General features: G+C 42.2%; 1 protein-coding gene across 1 annotated transcript in view; it reads right to left on the bottom strand.

The window, feature by feature from the left end:
* Window positions 1-4557: 4557 nt before the first annotated feature.
* The window catches only part of SLC14A1 (solute carrier family 14 member 1 (Kidd blood group)), a 29572-nt gene continuing 22584 nt past the window's right edge, over window positions 4558-11545 (bottom strand). Inside the window, exons 7-10 of the mRNA XM_038403348.2 lie at window positions 8698-8845; window positions 7339-7473; window positions 7133-7182; window positions 4558-6006 (exon numbers count right to left, since the gene is read on the bottom strand). Coding sequence (XP_038259276.1) covers window positions 5830-6006; window positions 7133-7182; window positions 7339-7473; window positions 8698-8845 — 510 coding nt within the window. The 3' untranslated portion in view covers window positions 4558-5829. The remainder of the gene's footprint in view (window positions 6007-7132; window positions 7183-7338; window positions 7474-8697; window positions 8846-11545) is intronic.

The raw sequence follows: 11545 nt of genomic DNA, 5'->3' as shown, positions 1-11545 counted from the left end.
TCTCAGGGGCAGGTCTAGTCGAGCCCAGAGGAGGGTTACACTCCATAGGCATATACACATACTCCAGGGGCTGGCTGTTATGTGTCCCCTGTGTGTAAACCAAGGGGTATATTTTCAAGGGTACAAGACTTTCAGTGGAAGTCAGGCGCCTAAGTGCCACTTAAGCCTTTGGAAACCTACCCTTGATTTTCAAAGCCTCTCTGTCTGCAGCACTAAATTGAGATGATCCCTTCCCTCCGCTCCTGGGTGGAAGAACACAATTCCATTGTAATGCACCCTCTGCCAATGTGACTGAGACTGGCTTTTCCCTCAGTCTGCAAGAGGATTCGCCCCCCTTTCACCTATAGTTTGGCTTTTAGTCCAGCCCACTTTGTCAGACTCTTGCCTTGCACCCCTCTACCCCCAACAGCTTCTTCATTACTTTCCCCATTATCCTCTGAAACCACAGCCAGTTGCCTCAGTAGCATGCAAACTTCCAGCTTTGGGTATTTTTCATAGGTGGTGCAGTGTCACTGTTCCCTATTGTAGTTGTCCCTCTGTGCTGGCATCCCTGAATGGCCTGGGCCTATATCAGTTCATGCCTGAAGGAAGCATGAGCTCATCCTGTCTTAGAAACTCCTGAGGCAAGAATCACCTTCTCTTTAGCTTCTGAAACCTGGAACTTCCTTCTTGTAGCTCTTTCCCGCGTCATCTCTCCAACGCCTGTCAAATCTCAGCTGAAGACTGGTTTCTTTCCTCCTTTGCCTAGAGCTCTTAACTTCCCTCCTGGTTTGCTGGTGCTTTATTTTAAATGTTCACAGCTGCATTTTTCACCTTGGGCAAAGCACCTTGGGATATAAGGCTCTGCAGAAGACAGGAGCGTTGCTTTGGTGGTGGGTGATCATGGGGAGACCTGAGGGAGCAATAGTAGCATGTGTTTATATATGAAGATGTTAATGTCTGCTAATCAGCACATCATCCCAGAGATGAGTTCTTTATAGAAGATCATACACTTACCTCTCATCATAGCCAAAGAAGCTCTACTAAAATAGGTGTTTGTTAAATTCTCCTACTCCTGTAATCAGGTAATTCCTCTCAGCGATTCTGGTGCTGTCCTTTGTCTTTAAGGCGAGTATCAGGGATTCTCCTCTCAAAAGGCTTATTTGCTTTCCTCAGACCTCTTTCCTTCTCAGTAGGCTCTTTCATTATTCTCTCTTCTTTTCACCTTTTAATGAGTGATTCCTGTACTGCTCTGGGTAGGAAGCTTTGTATGTGACAAATGATAACATTCTGTTTCTCTTCTCATTCTGAGTAACCTTTTAGTGTCATCGACATACCGTGTAGTCTGTGTATGTGTGTGTGTATCTGAGTTCTAGATTGGGATCCCACTACCTGGAGGAAAGGGAATTTGCCAAAAAAGGCTGAATCCAAACATCATTGGCCATATCCAGCCTCGGTGAAATTCCATTGACTTTATGGGGACTGGCCTCCTTTCACCACAGGACTGAATTCTCCAGTTCTCAGGTGGCTTTGCTGATAGTAGTCATCATGCTATATTCTACATGGGTGCAAGTTCCCTGGCAGGCCAGTCTTCTTACTGAACCAGCTAGCCTGCCATTGGACAGAGATCTAGAACACTTCAGTGCACAGGAGTCTTGGAAAGAATCACAAATGTTCTGCTGGGTTGGGGCCACAGAGAGGGAGATGCCACTGATTTATTAAGTGAATCTCGTACGGAGTTCACTGTGATAAATTTCAGAGTAGCAGCCGTGTTAGTCTGTATTCGCAAAAAAGAAAAGGAGTACTTGTGGCACCTTAGAAACTAACAAATTTATTTGAGCATAAGTTTTCGTGAGCTACAGCTCACTTCATTGGATGCATTTGGTGGAAAATACAATGGGGAGATTTATATAGACACACAGAGAACATGAAACAATGGGTTTTATCATACACACTGTAAGGAGAGTGATCGCTTAAGATGAGCTATTAGCAGTAGAAAGGAAGGGGGGGAAGGAGGAAAACCTTTTGTGGTGATAATCAAGGTGAGCCATTTCCAGCAGTTAACAAGAATGTCTGAGGAACAGTTGGGGGTGGGGTGGGGGGAGAGAAATAACATGGGGAAATAGCTTTACTTTATGTCATGACCCATCCACTCCCAGTCTCTATTCAAGCATAAGTTAATTGTATCCAGTTTGCAAATTAATTCCAATTCAGCAGTCTCCCGTTGGAGTCTGTTTTGAAGTTTTTTTGTTGAAGGATAGCCACTCTCCGGTCTGCAATCGTGTGACTGGAGAGATTGAAGTGTTCTCCGACTGGTTTTTGAATGTTATAATTCTTGACTTCTGATTTGTGTCCATTTAGTCTTTTGCACAGAGAATGTCTGGTTAGGCCAATGTGCATGGCAAAGGGGCATTGCTGGCACCTGATGGCATATATCACATTGGTAGATGTGCAGGTGAATGAGCCTCTGATAGTGTGGTTGATGTGATTAGGCCCTATGATGGTGTCCCTTGAATGGATATGTGGACAGAGTTGGCATCGGGTTTTGTTGCAAGGATAGGTTTCTGGGTTAGTGTTTTTGTTGTGTGGTTGCTGGTGAGTATTTGCTTCAGGTTGGGGGGCTGTCTGTAAGTGAGGACTGGCCTGTCTCCCAAGATCTGTGAGAGTGATGGGTCGTCCTTCAGGATAGGTTGTAGAACCTTGATGATGCGTTGAAGAGGTGTTAGTTGGGGGCTGAAGGTGATGGCTAGTGGCGTTCTGTTATTTTCTTTGTTGGGCCTGTCCTATAGTAGGTGACTTCTGGGTACTCTTCTGGCTCTGTCAGTCTGTTTCTTCACTTCAGCAGGTGGGTATTGTAGTTGTAAAAATGCTTGATGGAGATCTTGTAGGTGTTTGTCTCTGTCTGAGGGGTTGGAGCAAATGCGATTGTATCTTAGAGCTTGGCTGTAGACAATGGATCGTGTGGTGTGGTATGGATGAAAGCTGGAGTCATGTAGGTAAGTATAGCGGTCAGCAGGTTTCCGGTATAGGGTGGTGTTTATGTGAGCATCACTTATTAGCACCGTAGTGTCCAGGAAGTGGATCTCTTGTGTGGACTGGTTCATGCTGTGGTTGATGGTGGGATGGAAATTATTGAAATCATGGTGGAATTCCTCAAGGGTTTCTTTTCCATGGGTCCAGATCATGAAGATGTCATCAATGTAGCACAAATAGAATAGGGGCATTAGGGGATGAGAGCTGAGGAATCGTTGTTCTAAGTCAGCCATAAAAACGTTGACATACTGTGGGCCATGGAGTCACAGACAGTCCCCTTGGCATTCCAGTCTATTTTGCCACCCAGGCAAAGGGGACTTAGTGATAATTGGATTCCATGCACCAAAGATCACAAAATATTCAGGTTGTTCACAGTCCCAACAGACCAGTCACTTATCCACCATCAATTTGTACCTTAGTTCTCACACCAAAGACAGCTCTTGTAGCCAATCTAAGGTTTATTTCCTTCTTCCAGAATTCAAGAAGATGGGAAAAGCCCTTTTGCATGTAGCCTCTTCATGGTGCGAGGGGGTAATTAATATTATTTGCATTGTGATATCCCACAATAGCCCATTTAGTTTTGAGGGGCCTCTGGATGGACAGGAGATGATCCCTGCTGACTGGGTTCACAGTTTTACAGCAAACTTTTTACAGTTATAAAGCCAAACTTAAATATTACCTTATAGCTCATGATAAAGATATTATAAGGGAGATTAATGCCTGCAGCAACTTACAAGCATTTCAAAAAGTCTAAACACTAAACACATTGTTACCAGTCCAATACCCCTCTGAACCATACTAACACACAGGTGAAACAGACTGGTTTCCTGCTATGATTTAGTCAGTGCTCGGCTGAGGCCTACAGCCATGGCAAGAGCAGGCACCAGGTCTGCCAGCGCCACAGTGGCACTCTGCCAGCTGAGTTGGTACAGAACCAGCTCAGTATTAGTCCTGTGCTGCTAGAGGTTTTGCCTTGCAGGCGAGACATAAACGAGAAGTCTGGACCTTTTACAAACATTAAAGAGCCCATGCAATTATTGCCACATGAACCCTTGTGTGCTGGCTAAGTTTTCAGTCTGGGTAATTACGAGGGGATATCAGCTTGTGGGAACGTAATGTCAGTGGGAGGTATGTCAGGTTGTGTCTGCTCCTTTATATCTTAGTTTTTCTTTGGCCAAGTATGACAGAAGAGTTTTGATTAACACTGTCAGAACCCTTCTGGGATTTTTCTTCTTTTGCCTTGTCTTCAAGGATGTTTGGAGATCAGCTCATTCTCTGCTTCTTCATTTCACTTAAGCCTTATGTTCCTTCAGTTTTTAGGTGAAGCTTTATCTTGTAGGATCTGATTTTAGTACTTAAGCCCGCTTGGGTCTATGTTTATGCATGGCACAAAGCCTTTTTTAGCGAAGAGAGGGCAAAGCAGGTGCAAAATGCTGCCGTTCTGTTTTGCTAGAGGTCTTGACAAGACCTGGTAGGGGAATGGTTTTCCTATCCTGTGAACATTTTCAAGATAATGAAAAACATTCCTTCATGAATTTTTTTTTACTACACTCAGTGTGCATTTTGAAATAAAGATTCACTTTGAACCAGAACACTGGAATTCTTTACAATGTTGAAACAAAACATTCTGAGTTTCAGAACTTTACTTCTCAAAATTTTTGAGTTGAAAAATGTATCGAAACAGACCCCTTTTCTGCAACAAGTTTTGGTTCTGATGAATTGGCTTTTTCCAACAAAATGTGTTGAAAAATTCCCGACCAGTTCTCTTCTCCACTCATTTTGCACTCACATAAATAACGACCCTAAGGGGCAGTGCAACAGAGAGCCAGGCCCAGAGAATGTCCCACAACTGGCACTAAGTCCAGTTGGATAAATAGGGTGGAGACCAATCCAATGGGAATCTTTGACTTGGCTATTTGTTCATTACCTCTGCTTTAGAGGGGTTGTCCTGATAGGACAATAGAGAGAAAAGATATAACAGTAACTGCATTTGTCACAGTCTTCCTCCATTCTTCCTTTTGCTGCTCCCTGCTGGATGTGTGGTATAACATAGGTAAGATGGACACATACTTTTGTGTTTTTCGTTGGGGATTGTTATTTTTCTGTTTGTATGATGGAGAAGATGGTGTTAATGGCCAACACAATTATAAGTAAGTCACTTCCCTAGTCTGATGATAGAGGGAAAATACGAATATCTTAACTGCAATGTAAAATAAGGAAAAGACAACAGACTACAGAGAAAGATGATGAATTCAATAAGAATTTTAACAATTTATATTATGGATTTAATGATGAGATTTGGGGGCTTAGACAAGATTTATGTGATGCCAAAAGAGTAAATCAGTCAGTCTTTCTGTTGCATTACTAACATATTACTTCTTGATTTTAACCACTGATCATTAAAAGGTTCTTCTCACAGTATTATTATTATATTATGGCAGCATCCAAAAATCCTTGTCAGGTTTGGGACCTTATTGTGCTACCATGCAAATGTAAAATAAAAGTCAACTCCTACAATATTATTATTATGAATAATAATAATTTGTTTCAAATTAGTATCATATACATCTGTAAGACACCCATTATGTTATGTGAATGCATTTTATGAAGCTTAGATCATGAACAAACATTTCCTCCAAAATATGATATATATAACCTCAGCCCTCAGAGAACAACACACAGTTGTTGAAGACATGAATTGCTGACATGTGTGTGTGTGTGTTTGACAGATAGTACTGAAACTTCTAATTCATGTGCTTTTGAGATCAATATGTGCAGCTACATTGAGGATCACAAATTGTCTCCCATTTGTATTGGTTAATCACCGGTGGGTTTCTGCTCTCTTCTTTTCATTCTCAGGTAGTAGACTCGGTTGGTTTCTGGATAAGTGACTTTGCGGAGTGGCAGCTTGTAGATTGCAGAGTTATTTGTAGTTAGTAGCAAAAAGAGAAGTGCTGAGAGGCAGAAAGGCCAGGTGCAGGCTGGTAATCCAATCTGGGTGGGGGAAAAAGAATGTGTTGACAGAATTTTATATCACATTTTTATTATTCCCTTTGCTTTACTCTCCAGCTTTAAGTCAGAAGCCTGAGAAGAATGTACTTCCTCAAAGAACAGTTTTGATGATTATGATGCACTTTGGGATTCCTCAGCTCTCCTCCCAGGTATTCCCCCCAAACACACTTATATCCCTACACTTTGCTGGCAAGACAGATAGCAATGCAAAGCTGGCAAGGTTACAAGGAAAAAAAGGGAGCAAGTTCCAGTGAGACCCTAAAAGTCTAAAATTAAATTGGTGCAAAAATGTATCTGATCAAGATTACTCTTGGGTTCTTGTGACTCTCCAACTGCATTCTTCTAAAAATGAGGACACCAGATCCAACCATCCTTTTCCTGATGCATCCTTAATTCAGGTGTATGTAACAGAGGCATCCTATTTATACAGGCTTTCTGCTTTAAACCACTCTAGATACAATGCGTTAACAAAGAAATCGGGTACATTTTAATATGTATATATGAAATTGCTGTCTTTAAACATTCATATATTTAAAGCTACCAAACCTATTGTCTTCTAACTTGGCTTTAGTTTTAATCCCCTAAGTGAGATCTAAAAAACAAGCACAGTTTGATGGTTCTAGTTTCAACTATTTTTGAGTTATATGGGCATACATTTTATATTTTTACCATCTGAGAAAAGATATTCTTTCTCCACATTAACAATCCCCAAAAATGGCTGCAACAAACTTTAAAAAAAATGATTGGATTGAGACAAAGCAAGGAAAAATGGGGAACAAATAAAGAAAATACCAGCCTAAAGGAGTATGTCTGGGAAAGTTATGGGCAACTGAAAAGGGAAGGGTAGAAAAAAGTTGTATCTCATTCCAGAAATGGTTGTTGGAATTCAACTACAGTGCACAGAGAGGATAGTATGGTTTGAAGTCCTCTGAACTCTTACTGTCAGCAGTAGCGTCTATAATCTCACAATATACCAGACAGAATCTATACAATAAACCCCACTGGAATGCAGAATTCTTACTCCATTGCTGTCAAAACTGTCATTGTTGTAATACAAAATTTTCTGTGTTCTGATATTATGACAAAGCCAAAATACATATAAACTTACCACAGACAAGATATTAGCAAGAGCTGCTCCAGCATAGGCACAAAATAATGCTGTGAAAAGAACAAAGGCACTATGAAGACTATACAAGAGCAATGGATGTGCAGGCTTTTGCCAGCACGGCCACAACTGACACTAAATCTGCAGAATTCCCACCGCTATTTTGCATGCTTTGGATTTCTGCTTTCTACATCCTGTAGGATACATACCACAGGCAAGTGCCAGGAAGTGTGTCTGCCAGGAAACAGCATAGAACATGCCTCCGATTGCAATGCAAGCAAGCACACAGTTGTAACTCTCCAAGCCAAAGTAGACCCTGTCAAATGGTGTTGCAATGGTCAGCGCTGTAAGACAAAAGACACGGTTTATGATATCTAGCTATAGCCAAGTTTTAGATATCAGATATCATTCTTCACAAATTCCTTGGCATCAACACAGAATTATTTTCCCATTACATCTGCACTAAAAGATAACTGTGTTCTCAGTCACACCATTGCCAATATGGAGGAAATAGGCTGAAGTCAATGGCTATACTTATTCCATATTTATGATGATGTAATAAACCCCAGAATTTGGACCAGTCCTAAAGTTCTCACTCAGGCAAAACTCTTTCTAAGCTCAATGGGTGTTCTGGCTCAAGAAAATTAACCAGTCCTGGCACAATAGTAGCCAAGACAGCAGCAGGGAAGTAAGCAGGACCTCCTAACTGATCTCCCATGTCCCAAGCTGCCAGCGATGCTGGGACCCAGTCAGTCTCCACCTATGTGGGCTTTCACCAGCAGGACAGCAACTCAGGGTCTTTTCCTGGGCTGGCCTTACAAAAGCTCCTTGGAGATTTCTCACTGGCCTCAGCATCACTAGCAAACAGGGAAGCATAACCTCCGGTGACCAGGCCACCCTGAGACATTACCAGCTCTGATAACTTGAATTTGGATGCTCATATCACCACTTGTTTGGACTAATCTATTTCCCACTGTGACTCCTCCATTCGCTTTCTTGTTTATGATTTCCCTTCTCCCACCCCTTCCTCTCCTCACCTTCCCCTGTAGGAAAACCTGCTGAATCATTTGGATTAAATACTAGACCTGTGCAAAACGTAGCATCCATCCCATACCAGATGAAATATGGAAAGAAAATGGCCTGAGTCTTCTGCAAAACACTTATGGGTCCAAAGCACAACACAAAACTTACTGCCATCTCTGGATGGGTACAAATTTTCGAAGATGGGCATCGTGAATTAGTCTTGGTTTCATAACATAACTCGTGACAACTAGTCATAGAGCTACAGCAGGTCTCCTTGGTAGAACACAAAATCTTGCAATGAACAGAGCTTTGTGGAACTCTACTCTTTTGTTCCGAGTTTTGCCTTCGCCATATTGGGTTTGAATAAAACCTAAAATTCAGATCCAAGCTCAAGGATTAGACTGCAAATCAAAACCATGTCCAGACCCATGCAAGCAGAAGCCACAAAGTGTTGGACAGAACTATGTAATAACTGGAGTCAAGGTACTGGTAAATGTTAGAAATTACAAAAATAACCTTGGTAAGTCATGGTCATTGGTTAGTACCTGCCAGCATCCCCACTGCTGATCCGATTGCAGCATGCAAGCAAATGAGTGGAGAGGAGATGAGTAAAGCAACCAGGAAGATGCCACCAGTCCAGGGATTATCACAGCTGTACACCTGACCAATGCCGACTGGAACGGATTGTAGCAGCTGCGGCATTGGTTTGAAAAGGACACATTATTATAATCAAGGCAAAATGGCAATTATTTCAGTGTCCGTTTGTTAGAAAGCAAGGGGTCAAAGTGTCAAACTGTGGAATTACAACACAAACAGGAGACACTTCACCCTAGAAAAGAGGATAAGGTGTTTCAGGCAGTACTAAGTAGCAGCTGCCCTTAGTAATTTTAAAAATAAAATAAAATGAAAATAGACTTTTTCAACTATTATATGATATCCTATTATGACATTTCATTAGTAGTAGTGCATGCTATGCACTACTACTATTCACATGTTGTGAAGTAATGTACAAATAATATAAAAATACAAAAAATAAATAAAATTTGAAATGAAATTTTGGAACAATCCTCCAAACAAGAATGTTCAGAAATGAATTTCTTCATTTTTAAATAGTTTTTTTCCCTCTGGGAATGTTCATCAAAAATCAAAAATATTTTTCTAAGTGTTTTTATGTAGTTGAAAATGCCAGTTTTTGTTGAAAAGATATGCTGACAAACATTTTCCAACCAGCTGTAGTGGACATATTCTGCAAAACCAGTGATAACGTACCCCATGGTCTAGTCATCAGCAACTGTGACACAGTTCCCTGGGACAATTCTTTCTGCAAGCTAGTCCCACTCCTTGTGCATGGAAAAAGACCAGTTCTTGAGGAGTATCCCTATAAACATGCAGGCCACACCAACTGACCAGTCATCCTTCCTCAGAATGCCTCCCTATAGCTCATAGCCATGGATAGCCTACAGCCTGGAATCTCTTTCATTTTAAGGAACAACCAGAATTGACACAGATAATTTTGAGTGCATGCTCCTTTGATGGAATGCACTCCTGTATTCACATCCTACACAGCTTTGTAATAATATCTGTACAAAAAATTTCCTTGTGAGGTATCATTTGAAAACGAATAACTTGCTGGTCAATAATATCATGGTGTGTAGCCACATTATATGTAAAGTTATTAACATTAGCTGAACTCATGACTGAAATGGGTTTACCAGACAAGCTGGGGAGTGAATAAACTTGTTTCTCAAAGACAAAGAACAAGCTGATGCAGCTAGTCAGGTGTCATCAAAGTTGACAGGCAATCCCATGTCAAGTGGCGGAAAGGGGGGCAAGAACAGAGATTTGCATCTTAGCAAATAACAGCATGGAACCCCTTTCACCTCCATACTCTTTGACTCCAACCTCAGAGTGGGAATGAACTGTACCTAGGGGGAACCCCCAGGAAAATGCATGTCAAAGGGTGACTGACCAATAAAAGTGACGGGAAAAACCATCTCCAGTGATTTCTCCTTATACATCTCTCTCCTTTTGACCTAAGAAGAGAAAAGACACCGATGCTGGACTTTGGGAGCAGATGCTGGCCAATATTACTGGAAACATGGTATGAGATCTCACCTTGAACCAAGTCTTGTTTGTTAAGTTTAGTGCTAGGAAGTGTTTTATCTTTATTTCTCATCACCATTTCTGACTTTAGTGCCTTATACTTGTCCTTATGTAAAACCTATCTCCTTGTAGTTTAAATAAATTATTCTTCAATTAAAACCAGTCCAGTGTTGTGAATTGTTTGGGTAACTTCATTTATGGTAGCGGACTGTTGTATATTGATCCCCTTAGAGGGAGCTACAGAGGTAATATGTCTGGACTGTCCAGGAGATAACTAGACAGTATAGAACACGTGTTTTGGGGGAAAATCCAGGACTGTGAGTGTGCTGGTGGTCATCCTTCAAGTGGTAACCAAGGATGATGAAAGCCAGTGTGTGACTGATGTGTGGCTGGCAGGCTGCCGCAATACACAGACACGCAGGGTGTAACCTGAATGCTGGCAGGCTGTTTGGGAGGGGCTCAGCTGGGAGCTAGAGCAGCAAAGCATTGTGAGGCACCTGAGTTTGCAGGGCAGGGGTGACACAGCCTCTCACTGGTCTGGATTGCACCACAGAATATCATAGCTCCTTCTACAGAATGTGGGTTTCCTCCCAGGCATGTATGTTCGGTATCCTTCTAGATCTGGAGCATGGTGCTAGATACTGTAATAATTCCTCAGACTTTTAATTAAATAAAACCTGCAAATTTGAAAAAAAAATGGAAAAAATACCCAGAGTTTCATCATGCATCTACTGAGCCAGCATAGCTTTACTAACTCCCCCTAATATCTTCTGGAATCCTGGATCACAAATACACCCTGCACAGAGAAAGCCAGGGAGCATTCTTACCCGTGACTCCGAACACTAAAGCAGACACATGCAAGAAATGAAGGATCCATGCCTGCTGACAGGAGGGGAGGGCAAAGGGCAGCTATTGCCAAGGGGCCTGGGCGATTTAAAAGGGCTCAAGGAGCCCCGGCCACTGCTATCATGGCAGCGGGGGCAGCTGGGTGTCCTCATACCCTTTAAAATCACCTGGGCGGGCCACAGGGCTCCTAGGCGCTCGTGTGGTGGTGACTGCTCTATGCTCCGTGCTTTGGGGTGTCCTGCAGGCCGGCGCGATTGGCCAACGCGGTTGGTCCCAGAAGTGACAGGTCGGTCCCGGAAGTGACGGATTTGTCATTTCCGCCCCAGGCCCTGTACCCCCCCTAGGGATGGCCCTGGGGCCTGGAATTGCTGTTTGTGGGCCTGGAAGGATAGATGTAAAATCCTTTTCATTTAATAAGCAGAAGGCCCATGAACTTCTGAATCT

The sequence above is a fragment of the Dermochelys coriacea genome, chromosome 5, assembly GCF_009764565.3.
Source record: "Dermochelys coriacea isolate rDerCor1 chromosome 5, rDerCor1.pri.v4, whole genome shotgun sequence".
NCBI classification, from domain to species: Eukaryota; Metazoa; Chordata; order Testudines; family Dermochelyidae; genus Dermochelys; species Dermochelys coriacea.
Note: the sequence above shows the minus strand (reverse complement) of the source record. Positions and strands in the feature narration are given on the sequence as shown.